Source organism: Strongylocentrotus purpuratus, unplaced genomic scaffold (assembly GCF_000002235.5).
Source record: "Strongylocentrotus purpuratus isolate Spur 01 unplaced genomic scaffold, Spur_5.0 spur5_scaffold_5, whole genome shotgun sequence".
Lineage (NCBI taxonomy): Eukaryota > Metazoa > Echinodermata > Echinoidea > Camarodonta > Strongylocentrotidae > Strongylocentrotus > Strongylocentrotus purpuratus.
In genome coordinates this window covers 14,538,254-14,561,139 of record NW_022145611.1, presented here as the reverse complement: position 1 = coordinate 14,561,139, position 22,886 = coordinate 14,538,254, and the positions used below count along the sequence as shown (strand labels likewise).

The 22,886-nt window shown below is 36.8% G+C and overlaps 2 protein-coding genes across 2 annotated transcripts; both read right to left on the bottom strand.

The window, feature by feature from the left end:
• Window positions 1-529: 529 nt before the first annotated feature.
• LOC764940 (gephyrin) lies at window positions 530-22,117 on the bottom strand. Its single transcript, XM_030999114.1, has 18 exons — window positions 21,994-22,117; window positions 20,929-21,007; window positions 20,010-20,067; window positions 19,341-19,433; window positions 18,157-18,251; window positions 17,444-17,510; window positions 16,776-16,928; window positions 9,995-10,040; window positions 8,996-9,127; window positions 8,186-8,278; window positions 7,509-7,684; window positions 7,024-7,082; window positions 6,222-6,375; window positions 5,236-5,357; window positions 3,872-4,033; window positions 3,088-3,152; window positions 2,282-2,385; window positions 530-1,223 (listed from the first exon to the last, which is right to left on the bottom strand). Exons 1-18 carry the CDS (start codon window positions 22,037-22,039, stop codon window positions 993-995), a joined length of 1,935 nt encoding a protein of 644 aa, XP_030854974.1. The 5' UTR covers window positions 22,040-22,117; the 3' UTR covers window positions 530-992.
• On the bottom strand, window positions 11,715-14,652 carry LOC115929594. Its single transcript, XM_030999115.1, has 2 exons — window positions 13,979-14,652; window positions 11,715-13,173 (listed from the first exon to the last, which is right to left on the bottom strand). The coding sequence occupies exons 1-2, from the start codon at window positions 14,538-14,540 to the stop codon at window positions 12,776-12,778; spliced, it is 960 nt and encodes a 319-aa protein (XP_030854975.1). The 5' UTR covers window positions 14,541-14,652; the 3' UTR covers window positions 11,715-12,775.
• Window positions 22,118-22,886: the final 769 nt, after the last annotated feature.

The window sequence follows — 22,886 nt, the reverse complement described above, 5'->3', positions numbered from 1 at the left end:
AATTACACAGATGTCCAATATTGACATTCCCTGTTAAAACAATACTGAATTTGCAAATATATTGATCTCATCAATACTTGATCGATAATTCTTTAACTTTTGCTTTTGACATCGTAAACCATGTCTTACTGCATCAACTCTCTGCTATCTATCTACTTCAATAATTATCTAAGACCCAACACACACTTCAACATTTTCAATGTCCAATTAATATCACATTAAGAGGAAAAATTGGAAGCCCACAATGTCTTTATACAAAAATATTAAAAATTCCTCTCTTTAAGCCAACAGGGTTCATTCTAAAGAGCCTTTCTCAATAATTAATCTATTTCTATATTGTATATGCTTTTTACATATGATGAAGTGAATGGTATCTGTTCCCTTACGCAATGGCCTCAAACTTAATTCAAGCTGCGATGAAGTCATTCCCATTTTTGAACAGCCGGCATCTAGTGCTAGGGATAAATATAGCGATGATTTTCCCTTATTGTCCTGGTTTAAGGTCACTAGGTACATGTATCTACTATTGAGAGCGTTCACAAACTATACCTTTGTTTAGCGTATGCATATTTGTCCAACATCTAACCAAGATGAACAGATTTTAAATGCACAAAGATTCATTATAGTGATTACGGGGTCCGTCTTTCTATCTTGTTATAATCAACTGGTCACAAAACACATGAACCGGCAAAAACTGCTTTGCGGTTAATATCCTTACGCTAACCATCTTCCTAACTTAACCCTAGTACCAAACAATATACCAATATCTAGCACTCGACCTAACCGCAGACCCAATGGCAACCCTAACCATATCCCCACATCTCAGATGAAATAATTGTCGGTGCCGGAGAAATCAACACCAACTGCACCTTTGTTTAGAAAATGCATATTGTCCAATTTTCAGTCAAGAATTGAAGATTATCATTGAAAAAAGATTTATTATGGTGTTTACAGGGTCTATCTTTCTATCTCGATTTATACTTAACTACTGCTCATAATCTGAGCACCACAGCTTCCACGAGGGATCCCTTGGGAATCATTTTCTGCTGGTCGCTCTGCGATGGCAGCGCCAGAAGGGCGTTGGCCTGAAGCATGCTGATCAGACGACTGCTGATCTGGTTGCCTGTCGTCGAGGCCAGGGGCACGCCGTCTTCCGCGGACTGCCAATCCAGATGCGCCCTCTGGAACTCAGGTCGGGGGTCAAGCTTTAGGTCAGCCATTACCTGAAAGAACAAGTGAAAGACAATGAGATTGGTTTTTTATACAAATATTAACTGGCATACCGGTATCTCACAGAGTTATTGAAGCAGACAATCCATCAATCCACGAGTGATAAGGGGAACGAAGCTGTGTTACATCTGCGGTAACAATTACAGGGTGGAAGATAGTGTTCTATGACAACTTTCATTAAATTATAGTTTTACTTTATGGGTAAAAAAAAGATGGTAACATTCCTGGTAAATTTTAGAAGAATACTTTATTTTTCCACATCAATGTGTGAAAATCATAAAAATCTGAAGTTCATGTGTCAATTTTAGCATTAAAGGTAATACAAAGTTTTGGTATGGGGTCATGAATTTGGTTCAAATGAACATATTGGAAGCATATACAATCCTACAATATTCAGTGATCGTTGTCGCAGTCGAAATCGACTCTAAAGTTATGAAATTGTAAATAATAAACACTTTATGTTGAATAGCTCCCTCTCAAGGTCAAGATATTAATTAAGCTATAAAACAATGTTTATTGACTATAATTGACTGATTAGCTATTCTTGTTCGGAAATTATATACCACAACTACATACTCTGAGATTTTCATGGTCGCAGCTACCATTGTACGGCCGTAGGAGCTATTTGAAATTTATCAAAATTTACCGGGAGCACCGGTAAATCTTTATATTCAATTTTTCTCAAAAGCAGAAGTGTTTTAGGGGCTAAAATTTCTGGTGTTTTTAATACATCCACAGGGACATCCAAATATATTACAATTGTAAAGAATCACTATACACCCATTTTTCAAAATTTCCCAAAACTTTGTAATACCTTTAAATGTCCTTATTTAAAATGAGATCTTTATGAACTATTTGAAAATTCTACAGCAATGGGAAACAATGTACATTTCCAACATTCTTGTTAAACAATCAAGACATTGTAACTGACAAAGATGCTTTATTTGAGATCATGGGGAAGATGTTATTCTTAATATTAAGAGTCCCTAAGAGGATAAGCTAAAAGCATTATATTCCTTCATGTGGGTTAAATATATGCTTAGAGACTTACGCGGCATTTGATTCTCTTGAGATGAGGGTTGGTGTATCCCATCATCCTCCTCAGGCACGGTAAGACAAAGTGATTAAATGTCACGATACCTGATACAGGATTACCTGCATGGAAAGAGACATTAAACAGTAATATCTTTCCAAAAATGAACACATTTTTAGTCATTATTTTGGTAAGAAGGTGTGAAATCAAATTTGAAGTCTGTTTTTAAACCTCTCACTTGGGCACATACCAAATAATGAACAAAGATTTGTTCATGTTGAAAAGATATATTGTTATTATTTGAATTGATGTGTGAAGGGCCGATCAAATTATATAGATATCCACATCCCTACAAGAATTGTATATCAAATTAAATGAAATATGACAATTTAAGTATTGATTTGAAGAATGGCATAAATTAATCATACATACATACAAATCAAATTGATCATACAGGACTGGATTTTTTCACTACCAAAGAATTATTTTATTCAAATGTTCTAAGCTTTGCTAAGCATCTTTATTTCTTATAATAATAGGATGAAATTAAAGTCAGTCTGGCATAACAATTCTTTTTTAGATTTTCTCTTTCATTCTCAATTACAACAGCCTGGTTTATTCTAGTGAAAGTAATAATGTTAATAAAACATGTTGCTTTTCACTTTCATTTTCTTTAGATTTATGATTAGTCTTGATTTAATAACAGCGATAAGAAAGAGTTTGGTTGTATTAACTTCTTGATCTATCAAATCTGACTTCAAAAACACCAACTGCTACAAGTTGTAATGAGATCCCAAAGTCACACACACTGAAGTAAGTCTTACCTGGGAGCGAGAAGAAGAGCTTCTTGGCACCCTCATATTCAAATGTGCAGAAGGTTGTAGGTTTCCTTCAGAGATTAATTAAAAGATAGAAACATTACAATAACATTAGTTTACACAAAAGCAGTCGGGTACATTTTGTTTAATTACCAAGGTCCAGCATCAAACAACTTTGAAATATAAGATTAAGGACAAATGACAGTGGTCATAATGTTGGAGCGCCAGGAGCTTCACAACGTGACGGACATGTGTGCATTGTAAGAAGCCACCATTATTATTATTATCATTAATATAAATGAATGCAGCTGAATTCATTTAATCAAAAGCTCCAAGGGTTGTGTGTACAAAAGATCCTCAAACAAACAATTACCATCTGTGGGGTCTCATACTTTTTATTATTATTTTTTAAATTATTTTATTTGGCAGATAACACATGATACAAAAAACAAAAATATAAATAATTAATTAATAGCAAATTACACAAAAATTCATGAACACTGGGTGCACCCGGCTGTACTGCCAGGCCTTGGGCAAATGTAACCAAATAACTATAGTCCGCAGACCGTCCTCACCTATACCAACCAGATGCATACCTTCTTTCATAAGAACATTGTCCAAAGTATTTACTTAAACAATTATAATAATAAAGAACGATTTTCTTGTCTCCTGTGAGCTGTCTTTATATACAGGTTTCAATGTATATACAAAAATACAAAAAATACTAGGATTTTTAATTCTCAGTTCATGGCCCCACTTTGGCTTAAATGCGGACCGTATTAAATCTTACCCCGGCTTGATGAATATCCGTCCAAAGTGAAGCGTAGCCTTGAGTTCTTCAGAGAGGACATACTTGAGAAGATCTTTTTCTCCCATGGACACTCCTCCAGTGGTAACGATCACGTCAGACTGAGAGGCAGCCTTCAGGAGAACATCCTTGGTTGCTTGGACGCTGGAATGTCAGGGACAGGAATGATGAAACACATTCAGAACAAATGGTCCAGAATAAAAATGTATGGGCTCTCTAGTCTGAGAGACTAATGCAGTCAAATCTACTGTTATGGTAACAAAAAGCATATGAATACTTAGCTATAAAGACCTTTGTACATAACAGACAGTATCAGGTGCAATGCTTACATCCAATGGACCAGTATTTACATCCATCTCTAGGGGGGGGGGGGGGTGTTTCACAAAGATCCCAAGTCGAACTTAACTCTAAGTTGGACTTAATAATTATGGAGAGCCATTTGTAGCCTTAGAATAAAATATATTCAAAAGCGAAAATTCCAGTATTTTAGACTTTTTATAAATTGCACATCAAGAACATGAACTCTCCTTGATAAGAGAAAATATGAATGATTTGAATCGACATTTAATGCCTCTTAAAATAACTTTTACAAAATATTTTCATAGATGCTAACGGCTTTCCATAATTTTTAAGTCAAACTTAGAGATAAGTTCAACTTATGATCTTTGTGAAAAACCCCCCAGCAGTGAGAGTAGCATCTTGATTTGATCCCTTTTACTTGTACACTCTTCCTTCACTTCATGGTCTTATTCTTTCACACTTTCACATCCCACGAGTGAGACCAGTGGCCCCAATAATGGTAGATCCGTTACTACCCCACTCTACAGTAGTACTCACGTATCTGTGCAATTCCTTCATCGACTGTAAACATAGTCATCTCTAGCATAGCAGAGTAGTTAATAAGCATGGTGATCCTATCACTACTACACCCTCCCCTTGTTTGACGGTCCCATTCTTCTTGCTTTTAATCAAATTTCTACGACTAAAGCCCACCACCTAAATGGTTAAACCCACACTCGTAGTCGAGTGGTTAATGCACTTGACTTGAAATTCAAAAGGTCATGGTACGATCCCCGTCACGGCACTTATGTCCCCTGGCAAGGCATTTATCGACATTTGCCACACTCGACCCATGTGAGGTTAATGGGTACCTGGCAGGAATTTCTTCCTTGCGAAGGTAGAGCACTGTAATGGCAGCTACGCTAAAGTCGGGGTAATAATTAATTTGTGTGCCTTGGAATTGAACTGTCTAGATAGACGGCGCTATATAAATGCCTATTATTATTATTATTATTAGTATTATTATTAAACCCACACCATGCTAAAGAGTTCATATGAATACTCACGTATCAGGTGTAATTCCTACATCTACAGTAGGTACATTCATCTCTAGCAGGGTAGCCAGCATTGTGATTCTGTTACTGTCATAGATGTGACCTGGAGGAAGCTCCTCTGAAGGCTCTGTCAACTGTACAATCAAGAGGTACAAATAAGTACATTCAATATACATTCACTCAAAATGATATTATGCTCAAATTTCACTCATGCACATTTAATGCAAAGCAATAGTGATAGAGGCTTGAATGTAGCAGAGCATGACTGATGCATTCCCTAGCATCATTAAGCAATTTAGTAAGCATTGTGATCCTATTACTATCATACTCAAATTACATTCAAGATACATTCACTCAAAGTTACATTGCCCACACATTTAATACAAAGTAATATGGGTATGAATGTAACAGGGCATGACTGATGCATACCGTAGCAAGCGTAGTCTGCATAATGATCCTATTACTATCATAGTTGTGACTGGGAGGAGGTTTCTATGATGGCTCTGTAAACTATTCGGTTATGATATATAAAGGCACTCAAATTACATTCCAGTCAAAAGTTCAAGAGAGAGTCACATGGGTATGAAGGTAAGTGTATGCAGGATTCCAAATAGTGAATAACACCCACAGTGCTAATATCAAGCATGGGAGACTTATTTATCAAGAAGAAAAATACCCCCCCCCCCTAAAAAAAAGAGGTCATAATCTCCCTGACAAGGGTATTATAACATTAGTGTGGTCCTCCTAAATCTACCCCCCCCCCCTCTCTGACATTTTTAAAGGCCATGATTCAAGACATTTGCATAAAACTGAAAGATCAAATTGATTTGTTGAAGGCAATCTAAAATAACATATATAAGATCACTGAAACCACTTACACTAACAACATAACCTTGACAAATAAGAACTATCAAATAATAATACTACTAATAATAGGTAATTGTATAGCGCTCATGTCTGTCAGACTTGACACTCCTGGTGCTCCACATTATACTTGCCTCATTGCCTGTTGAGCAGACACCGACCACTGGTCGACGGTAACACTTGATCTTTGTGATTCCCACTGAGGCTAGGAGACCCAGCTCTGGTGGACTGAGTTTACTTCCAGGGCCGACCAGCATGGTCCCTTCCTGCAGGTCACTCCCAATAGGCCTAGAGTATTGAGAAACCATAGATCTCTATATCATGGATTCATAACTGGTATTTGTAGATGTAGCTACTTATGCCATATTGCTACTCCAATGATTCATACTAATAGCCTCTTATGAATGTCATTTCCGAAAGGCCTAGAATGCAGGGAAACCATTGATCTTGATAACATGGATAGTTTACACTGTTTTGTGTGGCTGTTGCCATTCTTATGATAAGGGGATCAATTCTGTACCAATTAATGATATGTAATAGCATGTAACCTTGATTTGGGGTAGAGTATAGGAAAGATGAATACATACGGGGTATATATTGCACATCAGAAAAAGTGATGGTCATAAAGTTATGGCGTAGTTTTGGATATGTCAATAATACCTACACTAGAGCACACCCCATCACGACTATGATCTGGCACATTAATTCTACACAGGGACGTCTAGATGGATAGTTGTAGCCATAGCGTATTGAGAGATACAGTTGTGACACATTTACATGTATGCGATCAAGGTCAATTCATGGAGCTCCAAGTAGCTCCCCCCACAGACATTCTCTATGGGAGGGAACTATTTGGGGCTCTTTGAATCGACCTTTGATCATGTACGTGAGCACGTGTCACAACTATGCCTCTCAATATGCTATGGTTGTACCTACCTGATGTCTTGGCCTGTTGTAGGGGTAGACAGGATTTTGATAGAAACCTCCCTTCGACCCTGAGAATGATAGACAGAGCAGAAAGCGCAATAGATGAGTGAATTATAAGGAACAAGATATATTCTAGGAATTTTTCCATTCTTTTATCTGAAACAATAGCACACAGGCTACAGGTACATGTAGATTTTATTTAATGTTTACAGACACAGACTCCCCCCCCCCCCCCTTCCCTCTCCTCCCTCCTTCCAAATGGAAATTAAAGCCCCTGTTGCATTTTAAAATTTGTAGGCATGAAGAGAAAACATGAGAGCCCATCTGCAACAGACCCCAGACAGTCTTGAACCTAGATTTATATAGACATTTTTTCCAGATTTAATTGTAATACTATAAATTGTTTCCTAAACTATGATTCTAAGAAAATACAGACTTTAAAAGAAGAAAATTACCATGGCAACAACAAATTTGTTTCCGGTCCATATACTTACATCATCAGCTTCTTCTACCAGTTCCGTGTCTTCCACCTGCACCACAGCGTCTGCACCCTTGGGGATCGGAGCACCGGTAGTGATCCTGATCACATGACCTGGGATGAGCTCTAGGTCAGGTGCATCACCAGCGATGGCATCACTCATCACCTGACGTACACCAGGACCGTCAGAAGCTAAGACGAAACATTGGATTCATTACAGAGTGAGATGATAGAAAGAGGTCAAGTTGAAAATGTACCCTTTTTTCATTCTATCACAAAGTTCTTAAATGTTAAAGGAGCAAAAGTAAACACAGACCTGAATTTGTAAATTAAGATGGATCTTCATATCACTGCTATTATACGTTTTACAAGCCAATTGTCACTTATCATGATAGAAGGCTCAATATATCTACAAACATCTACAAATCGACAAACACCTACATCCACATCTACAAACATCAACATCTACACACATTGATATCAACATTTACAAATGGATAGAAATTATATTGTGATCACTTTTATTTTAGAAGTAGAACAAATATTGAAATTCATTAATCATAATCAAATTAAAATATGGAGGTATGTCAAAATAAGCAAATCTTAGGATGAAATAAATACAATGTTCATCCATATATTTGCTAATATGCAATACACATTCATGAGGAATTCATGTTGTAGTAGCATTCTCACCTAGAACAGCATAGCCGTCTTTGATCGAGTTCCTAAATGGAGGCAGTGATATGGGAGCCTTGATCTCCTCAGCTACGATTCTAGCCAAAGCATCTATGTGAGAAAATGATTGATTGATTTATTGCATTCATCAAGTATGAGTACATTTACATAATGGAAAACTTATAAGAGATGAAAGCAATATATATGAAATGAAAGCCGATTATTAGCTCAGTTCAATGGAGTGCTAAAATCATGCAATTGTTTATTTCCTATAATAATTATACAATCTTCAGAACAGTGAAGACAGGCAGCATCATGACTAATAATGCAGGTATATTAATCATGTTTCTTTTTCTAAAATAAATGTAAATAGTAAATGGCAACAGTATATTAAGTGTCACCATCAGTGATTTTTAGGAAATTATACTTGAATTTCAAAGTAGGACAAATCAAAATGTCTATCCTTGAAGTCATACTATGTAAAGGGTATTCAAAAATATGATTCATTCATGAATACTAGTACTGGTATAGTGTACCACATGCTCCCATTGAATCTCCCTACATCTCTTTCCCTCCCTCACATTCAAAGTTTTTTTTTCCTTTCATTCTGTTCCTTGTTTCAATATCTGTCACTTCTGTCTTGTACCTTTCTCTCAAACTCTCACTTTCTTCTCACTGCAAGTCTTAATATTTTTATTAATTTTCCAGTTGCTTTCTTCACCCCTGCCCCAAACATTCTCTTACTTTTCTCTATATCTCTGTCTGTCTCTCTCTCCGTCTCCTTCGCTCTGTCTCTCTGTTACTCTCTCTCTCTCTCTCTACACTTACCATTAATATCCACAACTTCTGGTTGCAGTACTGGGGTGTGATCCATGACAATCTTGAGAGCATCCTTCAAAGGGATGACGGGGTAGATGGAATCTCTAGGACGCCTGGCAACCTTCTCAACATCATGGTGACCTGATGACATCAAGAAATTTTGAAAATGCTTTGGTTTAAAAAATTAACCCTTTCACTCCATGCAGTACGCGGATTAAATCTCTTTAAAATATCTAATGTTTTATGGAGAAAGGGATGCTTGCCTTGCTTATTGAATATGAAATTAAGAACAGATTCATGCCAATGGTGTTGGCATCAAGATGAACAATGACTCCAAAAGCGCAATGATTGAACAAATATTTCACAAATTTAATTCATGACTTCATAATGGTCTCATTTTTGTCCCGCCTTTTAGGGAGTATTTCAAAGGGGAGCCACACTAACCAGACCCTGTATGTCTTGCTCTATTGTATTCCGTATTCTGGCTCAGATCTGCTTCCAAAAAATGCTGCAATATTATAGGTCTTGCAAAATATAATGAAATGAAACTTCCCCCCAAATAAACACGAATTCTACATTGTGGTGCTTCAAAGTCTTCATGTATTTGATATTTCTGAGCTGTTGAATTATATTAGCCTTGGGTCATGTAATGTTTTGGGTAACAAAAGTCCGTTAGAATAATTAGACAAGTTATCAGACAATAGTTTTGAAAAATTAAAATTAAACATCTTGACCCATCTCTAAAGAGGTGGAAGTGGTTGCTTCAAGAAATGCTATTCCAAAATTGAGTTCATTACCTAACTTCTCCAAAATCCAATGCATGAAAGTATTTGATTCAAGAGAAAATTTGTTATTAGATTATTTTTCATGGATATTTCGGATCCTCTTTAGACAGAAAGAGTAATCTCCAGAAATTGATGTTCAAATTTTTGGATAAATAGAACTTTGTGTACGGGACTATTATTATTGAGACAGAAAATGGACAAATAAAACATAAATCAAACTTACGGATCTTCTGACAATTGTGATGTCCATGACTGACGGTTGGTAAATTCTAAAGGAAAGAAAAGATAATTTAACCAAGAATATAGTGACTTGTAAGTCATATTCAACAATGTTGCTAAATATAAAATCTTGAAGTTAGGAGCCAACGCGATTTGTGTCCCCCTCCCAATAGACACAAACAGAAAATTAATCAATTAATAAATAAATATGGTAAATCAGTTGCGGCAAGTGTAATGTCTGTTAGTTAAATTGATATTTCTGATCAAAGAGATCATGAGTTGGTATATATATTTTTATAATACATTGAGCTTCAAGTGAAAAAGACCTTTGGTGGATGGGAGGGAGGGAGGGGGCAGGGGGGGGGGTATGAGGAGGTGGGGGCATAGAGGATGTGCTGCCCTCTCTCCCTTCGTCAAGAGAAAAGGATGTTTGCATACCGTATTTCTAAGATTTGATATTCTCAGCTTATTACAGACCTATAGTTCAAGAACACTCGCATGAAAGAGTACCTGAATGAATTTTACACTATTATTTCAAAGTTTTAAAAAAATGTTTCTGATAGGATTCACATGAAAAGAAAATGTCTTAAAATTAATCTGAATTGTTTATCATCACTGTGCTGGAAATGGCTTGTCAGGACAAGAAAAATATAAACAAAGATTTTTGATTTACATTCACATGCCACTCTAATTCACACATACAAGGCCGTTTGTTATGATGTACGTTTTAATTTGTGTTTGCTGAAGGTATGTTAGAATCTGATTATATATGAATTTCATACATTTCATTTCCAGAAACAAAGGATTATTTTTGAGAAAAAAAGTAAATATGTATTGAGATCTTACAATATTAAATACTCCTTACTAGCATGCACGTGCAGTGTGATTTACAAATGCATTTATACAACAAAAATGACTGACAATACATAAAATTGCAAAAGTGTATATTTTATTAATAGAATATTTCATTGACATTCAAGAAATCAGAAATTCATGCAAAAATAAACTCTACAGGGATTATAGATCTAAGAGGGGTTTATGACATTCATTCCCACTTTAATTGAATTAAATTAAATGTGGCAGTATATCAATCAAATTTGTAATAGTCAGTAATTATTAAAAGTGTGCACAATTAGGATAAGTTCTCATATGAAAGTAATAATAATATTGGATATTGTATAGCCATCATATCCACCACAAAAGGTGCTCAAGGCATTACCCTGGCTATACTTAGGCTACCAGTTTTGGTGCTCACACCATTCTAAGAATTCCTTCCTACCGGTCCTGATTAAACACCCATGGGTGGAGTTGTGGAGAGTGGCAAATGCAGAATAACGTTTGGCTAAAGGGCATTATACAACTCACTCTCTGATCCTAATCAAATGATTGGTCATGCGCGGTCATGTGCGATTCATTTACTGAGACTGTTCCACGTTTTTCCATGAAAAAGCGTGCAATAGTTTCCATACTATCACACGTTTTTTTTACTGCATGTACATGATGCGCAGTAGTGCGCGTAGAGGTAAGAGCGCTTAATACAGTGTGTGCATGGGCCTATTCTTGAACAGATTTATTTGTCAGCCATACTGTCACAAAACAATCATGAATAATTTTTGTTGACATAACAATAACAAGGATCTAGGAGTTTCGTTGTATAAAAAAATGATGCATGTTTTCATTCGTTCATTATACGATCTATCCGCCCTCGTTGATGGTGTGTGTATCTATCGCACTCAGCCTAACAGCTTTGTGCGATAGATACACACAGCCTCAACTCGAGTGCAGACAGATCATAGAATGAACTCAAGCGCATGCATCATTTGTATACTAGCGCTACCCTGGGGTTCGAACCCACGACCTTTAATCTCCAGTCAGAAGCTTAGACTACTTGACTATGACACCTGCATATAACATGGTCATCATTTTTAATCTAAATGTAATCAAAACAATATTTTGTTTCACTTTTTTTTTAATTGCTTCATCTTGATTGGAAAGAGTATAAAAATGTTAAACATTTTGTAGATGTTAGAAATTTGGAATACAATTTGCTGTTGATAATTGGCTGTCATTCCATTCATGTACATGTAATAGGAAGATTGATTTCAATAACATTATTTTGTTCACTGATTTACAAGCGACTTCACAATGATTACAGATATCTCAGTTCTTTCTTTTATTTGAGATGATTTGTATCACATTGTTTCCTGATCATAATCTTGGCAGAATGTAAGGATGGCCTCAATAGTGAACTGTACATTTTTAAAAATTCACGACTGCATGAAACTTTCGGGGATTGCTAAGAATTACTTTTTTTGTAGCAAGAAACTTTTGGAAATTGTAAAAATTTAGTGTTATGACAGTTGTGATTCAGTTGCTTCACAACATGAAACACTTTCACCAATCTAAACCACCACCTGTGAACTTCAAAAACATGTTACACATTTAAATGATAATTTCTGATTTTACAGCAGCTCAATATCACAACACACTTCACTTCGCATGATATCCTAGGAACCATATCATTCCTAGGAAGGCAATTTGAGCAAAAGTTTCTATTATATTGATGGTAGAAGTGTAACTGTTCACTGCATGTCGGGTTACGACCAGAAACTGTTCATTTATATACCCTGTATGTATTTATAATGTAATGTGTAATCTTATAACCAATTGTAATCTATTGTCTGAGCAAATCAAATCAGCCAGTTGGCTTGTCAGTAGATCAAAAGCACTTGCAAAAAAAAGTAAAAAATAAAATAGGAGAATGAGGTTTTTAAGAAGGCCGATGTCATGATTCAGCCTCATCATCTATCTCTTCCTCCTCCTCCTCTTCCTCCTGAACATGGCTCCTTCTCTTTGTCTTAAGGTGTCTGCTGTTATACAACAAATGAGTCAATCTCCTCTTTGTGGGAGCTATCCCTTTAAGTTCGGGGTCCTCCATCAGTTTCTGGTGGATCTCATCCAAACTATCTCCCTTCTGGCAGTGAGACACGATCAAGTCCGTAACGTCCACACCGTGACGTAGCTTATCCTTGGGCGGAGGGGTCCAGATGACCGCGTCCTTGGGGTCAACGTGCTGTCCAGTGATGGTCACTACCCAGTGGTCAAGGTCTCCAAGGTAGAGTTTGAGGTTGACCAGGACGGAGCAGTTGTGACGGTCTTGTTTGTGGGAAACTCCTGGGCAACCTGGAGGTAAGCAAAATCAAAGCGGAAATGTGTTTGCATGGTGGGCATGTGGGGAAAAGAAAAATGGCTCCTTATGGGAAATGACTCAAACTCTAAATAAGATATACATTTTCTAATCATCACATTGAATTAAGCCTTTTATGAGGTCAAATGCATCTGTCCTGCTTCTATTTTTTATAACTCAGTTCTATATTACAACTCACTATTAAACTCAGAACCTTTTCACACTAGCATGGATATTAAGTTTTGGAATAATATTTTTGCAACAGTATTCCTTATTCCATCCAAAACTTTAAAAGATAAAGATCAGTTCTGGTCATGCGATTGCATTGTCAAAGAAACATTGTGGAATCGATCAGAAAAGGTTGATCATCTAGCGTATAAGTATTGGTGTGTACTGCAAGGTTCTGAAATCATCAAAATGATAAGAAATTTGGCCCAGTCTTGGTAAAGTTACAAGCACCGTACACAGAAATATGTATATGGGACTACGCACGCATGCGCAACACGTGTGTTATATCTATCACATCTATCACATAAACTAATTTACCAAATATATCAATTAGTAGGCGGTTTCCCGGCAAATTTTTTATCATCATGTATTAGTCAAAACATATTCTTTCACATGATTGGTAATAACAGCTTCCATTTCATTTTTTTGAAATTGGGGCATTTCCAATACTGGTCTTTACCTTTAATATGAACATTTTCATAATACTCAATTTGGCATGCTAGACAATCTTTACAATTAATGCAAGATTATAAATTCTATCCTTTAAAAAATAAAATGGTAGGAAGTTCTCACCTTCCACACATGCACCGTATCCGCCACACTTTCTGTGGCACTTCCCATGTCCAGGACACCACAGGTACCATGCTACCACGTACTCGTCCCTCCGCTTATTCTTCCTGATCAGTTCTTGTTCCTTCCTCCCTTTATCAGTGGGTGAAAACAAATCATCGACCCTGTTCCTCTCCTGCACCTGCTCTCCTCGCTTCCAGATCCCCGTATCAACCTCCTGGTCCCCTCTTTGTCGCGTCACAAGGTGGCGCTTCACGTTGCGCTTGCCGCGTGAAAGGGTGATGTCCGTCAACAGTGCACACGTCCTCAAGAAGGTGTTCAGGGGCTTACCAGCTTGGATTTTATGAACCATTGCTTCAGGCTTGGTCTTCTTGGAAGTGGCCTTCTTAGCTGGCTTCTTCTGCTTTGGGGCTTTGCCAAAGGGCCGCGAAAGAACAATGACCCTCCGTTGTTTTTTTTGGTGATTCCCTGTTACCCTCGGTATCCTCAGGATCGAACTGAAAGACTCCCAGGTCTGGTTCACGAGAGCGTGTCTCGGATGCGTACAATGGTTTACGCACAACATCACCTCTAATGGCACTCATATCAATAGTGGTGATTGGAGACAAATGCCTAGTTCTTGTGAAGGATGCATTCTCTTCACTGCTTTTGTTTTGCTCATCATCATCATCACCATCATCTTTATTCTCCAACAAAGACCATCCCTCGTCACCACTCTCTTCATCACTGTCATCCACCCTCTCAATTGTCCTCTTAATAGGTGACCCAGATGTTCTTCGGATGATCATCACTCTAGGTTTTGTGTAAGGTGTAGGGGATTTCCCTTGCTCGCTGTTGACATCCTCCTCACTCTCAGGGTTACTCTCATCGTTAACACGACTTTCAGGACTTTCGACATCATCATCGTCTTCGTCGTCCTTGTCATCGATGTGCTTCAGGCTGCTCATGATGACGTCCATATTGACAGGGTTTGTCATGCTCGATGGTGACACTGCCTCCATTTCACTATCCTCCACCTCCTCATCCTCCACATCATCCTTCCCTTCCTCCATCTCTTCCTCCACCTCTCTCTCAATTTCTTTTTTCTCTGCATCCAGTCCATCACTGACGGGACTTGATTCGAGTCTCGGGCTTGCATTGCCCTGGTGTGCATGATCCGCCGGAGATCTACCTCTCTCTGGTGATGAGTGATGGTCTTCAAGGTTATCCTGATCATGCCATGTCTCTGCCGACACCACAGCCTCACTTTCATCACTGGGTAAAGGGCTGGTTGTTCTTGGCCGTTTGTGCTTCCTCTTTTTCTTCTTCTTCTTCTTCTTCTTCAATCTGTGAGCAGCCTGAACATACACATAAAGAAAGTTTCCTTGAAAGTTCTTTGTTGGAAATGGAACTCTCCACGCATTTCTTCCACATCTTTTTGCCACTTCTAGCCTGATGAGAATCCACAGTTTGTCTAAGAACCAGTGTAATTTTGTTGTTCCATAAGAGATTACGAGGATGAAGATATTATGTATGATGTGCCAAAATGGATGTATTTATTAGTCACACAATGGCTAAGTAAGGTATCATATAAATGAATTTCAAATATGAATGAATTTAAGACACATTTCATGTCTTCTGAGAATTTTTATTTGTTTACGCTTTAGGGTTTTCTTTTTCGTCTACAAAGATACAAAGCAAGTTATGTAAATGACACTATGCCTGGACATCCTAATCTCACATCAACAGCAAAGAGAAAAATTGTCAAGAGAAAACAAGAAGAGCAGTTATTATACAATATGAATAGCTGATAAGCAGTGCAACAGCCATTCCTTTAATTCGCTCTTATTTTGATGACGTTTGATCACTTTGATGACATGTATTGCCTGAATATGATAATCAACCCCTTTAACAAGACGAGATTGCTAACTGAGGAATATCGAATCATGCGAATCAAGACGCCTAATAAACTAGGCAAATCTACAATCTCTAAATCAACAATGTCATATGCACTTGTTCCTAGATCATAATTTTTTTTCACTACCGATATATGTAGAGGATATTGAATGAATGCAAAGAGTGTAATTTGTTTACAAAAATGAAATAAATATGTGCTTTGCATTGACCACTCTGGCATTGACATTAATTATAATCTAATCATTATTAATCATCGTTTTAATTTGCAGTGCACAGACGATTGTTGCTGTTACTGACAATTAGATTATTAATATTTATATTATAATTAGTCGGTTTGACAGGACAGCATTATTTCCAACAAAAAGTCTGAAATCTGGGCTCATGCATCCCTCTTCAAAACCTTCAATATTAAACAGCACTAACACATGCTTTCCAAACTAAAATTAAAGTAAATCCACACATTAGTGTAAATTCATGCCTTGCAAGTTGAAAACAAAGATTATCATCCCTTTAAAGGGAGGTGGGGCTTCAGATGTTAAATTCAAACCAATACAAAATTCAAACAATTTTCAACTGTTATCCCTATACTATAGACCACTAGATTTCTTTCCTTTTGTTATGGTCTGATTCTGTTGTTATAGTTTGTTTGTTTTCTTCATTAATCCCTACCCCCATATGCTCTACAAATTATTACTATGTTTGTATGTATTATATTTTGTATGATGATTGAGAAGAAACAAACATGAAGCTGATTGTCCAAAGAGACAAAAATATGAAGTCAAGAAAATTATGGGCATTTTTCTATGATGATTGAAATAAACAATTTTGAAGTTTGTTTATATATCCCAAATCAGTCCCACCCCCCCCCCCCCCCCCATATGACTAGTTTCCCTCAAACACTCACTGAAACCATGTTGATAGGCTGTGGTCCTGGCAGTGGTCCTGGCTGTGGTCCTGACGCAGCCAGTTCTTTATGAGTCGCTTTGACGCAGGCTCGTTCTCCCTTCAACAGCTGAATAGCGTGGCTGAGAGAAGGCTGGACAAAGCCAAAGCACTCCTGCAAAACAACAATTTTTGAAAGATACAGGGTGACTGTGAGGCAAGATACTCGTGGCAACTAACCCCCCCCCCCCCCTCTCCTTGCCCCATCCCTAACAAAAATCTTATTCTGCCAAGGTAGAATGTATTTTCACATAAAATACTACTATGTCAAGCAATTCATACTATCTTATATTTCCCTACATGATATAAATCATCTTTGCATACATCAAAAATCTACCCAAGTTCTCTTTCATTTTGCAACAATAGTGTCCTCTCCTGTCTGCCTGGCTCTATCTCTACCCCACTCTCTCTCTCTCTCTTTTCAAAGGCTCTCCATGGCCCCACCCCCTCTGTCTTTGTTGTTGTTGTTGTTGTTGTAATCTTACCTTCTCCTTCCGTCTCTTCCTCCCACATTCTCTGTGTCTATCTATCCCTCCCTCCTTCCGTCCGTCCGTCCATCTCGCCCAATCCCACTTCCCCCTCTCTTTACCCTCTCTATTTCTTTCTTTCTTTCACCCTTCATCTTCTTACCTGTGAACCTTTGAGACTGCCTGGTAGATTAACAATCAGTGTCCTCTTCCTGATTCCACAAACAGACCTAACATTCATTATGGAATAAAATATACAATTTGTTAATCTGGGTATGAAAAAGAGCAGTCATAACAATTCTATATCTTTATTCATAGAATGAATAATAACATATTCAAATTTTACCAAAATGATCACTCTTGAAAATCTCTTATATGTCTTTAAATAGTAAAATACTATCTTTGGTCAAGGAGCACAATATCTGTATTACCTGTATTATTATCTTCATCTGTGTCAAGAGAAACAATTTGAGATGAAATGCCTCGTCCATGCCTATAGCTGAAATCTGAATATCTTGATACAGAAGCTAATGTCATACATTTTCTCAAGTGTCAGAAAAATAAGTTTGTAGATCTTGATTGGACTGTAAATGTTATTTATGCATTAAAATATGACATACAAAAACCCTCAATATGTCATTCCATATCATTAAAGCATGTCTGAACTAGCTTGGCCAGGTGGTATTATACCTCCCTGCAAGGTCACTGACAGGTGGTTATCTCATCAAATCAGCTCTCAATTACCATAAGAAAAAGGGGATCATGGGAAACCAATGGTAACCGATTAGGCATTGTTTGCTATATAGAGGGTGCAAGTAGCTGTAAGTAGCGCAGTGGGGCTTTAAGTGTGAAATAGGTACATGTAAGTCAGGATACCTTGATAAGACAGCTAATGGTGTTATCTTGAGGGATCCCATGAGCATGACCATCGCCAGGCCCGGAGCTTCTTTCTCCAATACTGACTTTGTGGCCTGTAGCAAAATAACAATGTCTCAATGGTAAACATACATACAAAAAGCAGAGATAAATGAGCAACTGTGAGGAAAGAGAGATTGATATAAAAAATTAAGAAATTTAATTTGTTCTAAAAATGTATTGGTCCTTTCTCATTGTTTCTCTTTTTGACTTGTGCAGACACATTGACTTTTGTCACAAGTATTGTACAAAGTCCAACATTTCATATTACAGAGTAAACATTACAAGTCATAATACATACCGGTAATGATAATCTGGGATTATAGAAATCAACTAGGCTTTAAAGAATTATTACCCACGTCATCAAATTCACTCACTGCCACACATAAAAATTAAAAAACACATGCAGGTATTCAAACCCAAACATCTTTGAAGTATGGGTATAATCTTTAATACCTTCGGCAATTCATTTACCTCAGCTGAATTGTTATTCATATTTATTACTATTGTTTGTTTTATCATGTAAAACAAAGGATTATGTTGTTTTTTATGGAGATGTGGAAATAAATCAATTCAATTCAAAATGAACTTCATTTTTTTGCATGTATAATTAAAAAACTAATCTATTTCCTTTTCCTGTTTTCCAATGATATCTGAAGCCCACACGCCTGGCAGGAATGCTCCCCGGGAGTGGAGATTTTGCACACAGTGTGAATCCAATGACCGGGGTAATAGTATATCTGTAAAGCGCTTAAAGACATTGGGTGGTATTCTCTTAAGTTAAGCCGGGACTAAGTCCAGACTAAACAAGAATTTTAGTTCGCACTTCTATGGAATGCTAGGTTTCATCTTCCTCCTTCAATATTCATGACAAAGATAATCTACCAAGGACTATGTTGAAATTTAGTGTATACTCATATTATCTTTTTCTTCCTATTTCAGAGCAAAATTAATTTTTTGGACACTTTTCATTGAAGGATTAAAATAATCTGTTCAGGGTAAACTAGTTCACAACAGGCACTCCATAAAAGTGTGAACTAACTAAGCACGCGCTAACTTAGTACGCGCTACCGGAATACCACCCAATTGTATTAAGCCCTATATAAGCGGAATATTATTATTATTATTATTATCACAAGTCTTACCTCTGGTGTGACATCCCTATCAGCGAAGCCTGTACCACCCGTGGTCAGAATGAGATCAAGCTCCTTCACATCACTCCATTCTAACAGAGTCTCCTGTCAAGGTTTTAATGGGATACACAAATCAAGAATGAAATGGAAGTAAATATTCTATAAATCAAATGTAGGACAAGAACCAACATTATGCTCTGTGACACAATGTAATGGGAACCCAAATATTAGGAGGTTGCTGGTTTTTACATGTTTGCAGAACAAGAGCATGCATGTACATGATGTGTATTTGAACTCATTAACAATATTAAGCTCTGTGATATATCAAAGTGTCAGCCAATGCTGCAAGTAAACATACATTGCTCTCCTTGCATATGTAGCCAGTCAATTGAGGATTATTTTGTGGATATGTAAACTAATGTAAAGACAGGTTTGTTATTATTAATTAGGCAAAATTGATATTATTCATTGACACATTGCATTTTGAGGACTATGTACTCCTTTCTTCACATGTCAAAGGCTTGACATGTCGTGTCTACAGCCCATCTTTTTTTAACATCCTGACGTTTCCTTCATTGTGCTATAGATTACGTATTTCAGGTTATGGGATTTCATTTTTCATCATCTTGTTTCTTGCATTCTATTCAATGAGGTTGTTACTTCAAAATGTGTGATTCTTACCTTGATATTTGAAATTTCATCTGGAACAATTCCTGTGGCTACAATTACACCATCAAGTCTGTAGAATATGATAGGAGTGACATTGCATAATAGTATTCATAAAATTTATTTAAAAAAAACATTTATTTACAAGTAAATATTACATTTGTAGTTGTAGCATATAATGAGAAAATTATTCATTTGTGTACTTCACTAATTTCACAACTCACTTTTCAATGGTAATTTTTTTTCTTTAAAAAGGATCAAACCGTACCATATCAATGATCATTATCATAATAAAAATGTAATCACCATTATCACACACTTAACTGCTGCCATACTACACAGTTTGAAGATTAAACATACATCAATACATCAATTGGAATTACACAGTGATGTGAAATTACAAATATAAATGTACCAGACATTACAGGTAATTCCATATAGATCTAATACACCTTTAAAAGTCTTTAAAATATCCATGAACTTTATAACTGCTTTAAGTATCAATATATTCTTGTATTGTGTGATATAAATAATCTCTTCTAAAATATTTATGTCACTCAATATCTAGTGCAATGTATTTTGCCTAATATGTTACCAACTGCATATTTGACTTCAGTATATCTGATAGTTACTATCAAGAATATAGCCATACCATAGTTTGGATCAGATAAAATATAAATCAAGGAAACAATGCTGTCTGTACCAACTTTTGTTCAGTTTTTATTACTATTATTAAGTTATGGGACAGAAAATAACCAAATACCCCAAATCTTCCTAAATAGCAAAGGAATAAATGGATCTACTGTTAATGTGTATATGATCAAAAATAAAAATTGGACCCTCATTGTTTCTAAATACAAAGCGAAAGCATTCACATACATGTAGTAACATTCAATTAGGCTACTTTTAATATGTCAAATCTAAAATGTCTTACCCATCCGTATCTTCAGCTAACTTCTTCAAGTTTGGACCACTTTTGTCCACAGCTTCCTTTCTTGAGCAAGTATCACTTACTGAAACAGACCAGATAAACCACTTTATTATTTATGTTTATAAATGTAAGACGTATATATCACAAAAAAGGAGAAACAAAGAAGGTTAAACAAATATGATTACAACTAGACTATAGACTGAAATGTAAAGAACAAATTAAATATTGATTTAGGAAATGAACAAGCTGTCATAAGTCAAAGTAAATATTTCTGTTTTAATTATTTTTTACAATAAGATGGAGTGTAATATTGCAGCCAAAGTGGATATATGAAGACGTTAAGAGTGAAGAATCTCCTAGCATAAGCATATCTCATTCATCTCTGCCCAGTCCGCCTAAACTGACCCATTCCTTCCACACACTATCCCATACGATGTACTTCAGTCTATGTATAGAGGCGGTCAGAGGAGCCAGATGTCATTTCAGCAGAACAATTGTTGATATCAGGGACTAAAGCTTTCGGTCTAGGTGTTTACTAACCAATAAGTATTTTATTTGTAAGTACCGGTAGACAAGTTTACACCATTTTGACATTTGTTGTCTGCACCATCAACTGCTGTCACTACATCCCAGTTTAGCTTTAAAAAGCTGTTATAGGGATTATCTAATCAAGATTCATGATTTAAAGTTTCAATGTGTAAAACGAACTAAACAATAGAAAATATAAGCAAGACTTTTTTTTATAATCTTTCATTTTTCTCTCTCTTTTCAAATTATTGCTCAAATTTGATGCAATTTCTAACATTAAACATTTCTATACATATTTCATTGAAATAAATAGATAGACGTTGCGAAACTCATTTAGTAATTGAAAATATTCTCCGAATAAACGAGTAATAGTCTAGACAAAAACAATTGAATTTCATTTCCACAAGCAGAGCCCACTTCACACAAATTATTGAGCAGGTGGGACTGAAGAGGAGAAAAGCGTTTAGTGCCTGCGAATATTGGTGCACTGCAGCTAATCTGCATCGTGAAAAGTAATGGAAATGTGGAAAATGAACTCACCTGTTAGAATACCAACTCTTATTGTGTTTCGTTTAGTTGACGCCATTTCTTTGACTTTATAATTCGGCAAGATATGCACCTTGCATACCGCATAAACACGACCTTTTATGGCGAGCACCCGTGCGCGAAGGACAGAATTATTTTTCAACACTACCTTGTGGACCGCGCTCTTTGGCACAGTCGTGCCTGGTGATGTGATTTTCCTAGGGCACTTTATCAGTATCCCCAAGGCCAAACCATTATTTGACACACCCCTTAAATTACCAGCACGATTCATGAATATCTAACCAAGGAGTTCCTTGATCTAACTTTATGAAGTGAAAATGAAAGTGACAGGGTATGGGTCGGCGCTCATGTGGGGGGAGCCGGGTGGGGGGGGGGGGGGTAAGGGGCAGGGGCAGTTACAAGTTCTGGAAGAAAAAAAAGGATTCTCTTTGGTAAACCTGATTTGGTTTAATGGGCCTTGGCCAAATTGGGCCGGGTCTATGATGAATATGTGTTTGAAGCAGCTGAGAAAATAATGAAATATAGTGAGCACTCTCTTAACTGACAATTAACAACAAAAACAAACAAGATTTATGATCGTGCTGGCCATTTTACCACCCAGTTGCCCATTCAATTCTTTAAAAGTAGAATCACACTTTTTGTTTGTCAGTAAATCCGCCCCCATTTAATTTGCCCACTCATGACCCCCCCCCCCCCCCCCCCATAACAAGAAATGAATACTGCTATATAATTCAAATCTCACACGTGCTGGAAGGCTGATTTACATAGATTTGCAGATTCACCAATTTCGGTCGTGATTAGCCCTGTGACAACTTTTTAACGCCGAAGTCGGTTTATAATTATATATGCATTGATCTTGAATTAATTGGAAACAGCTAGCCTACATA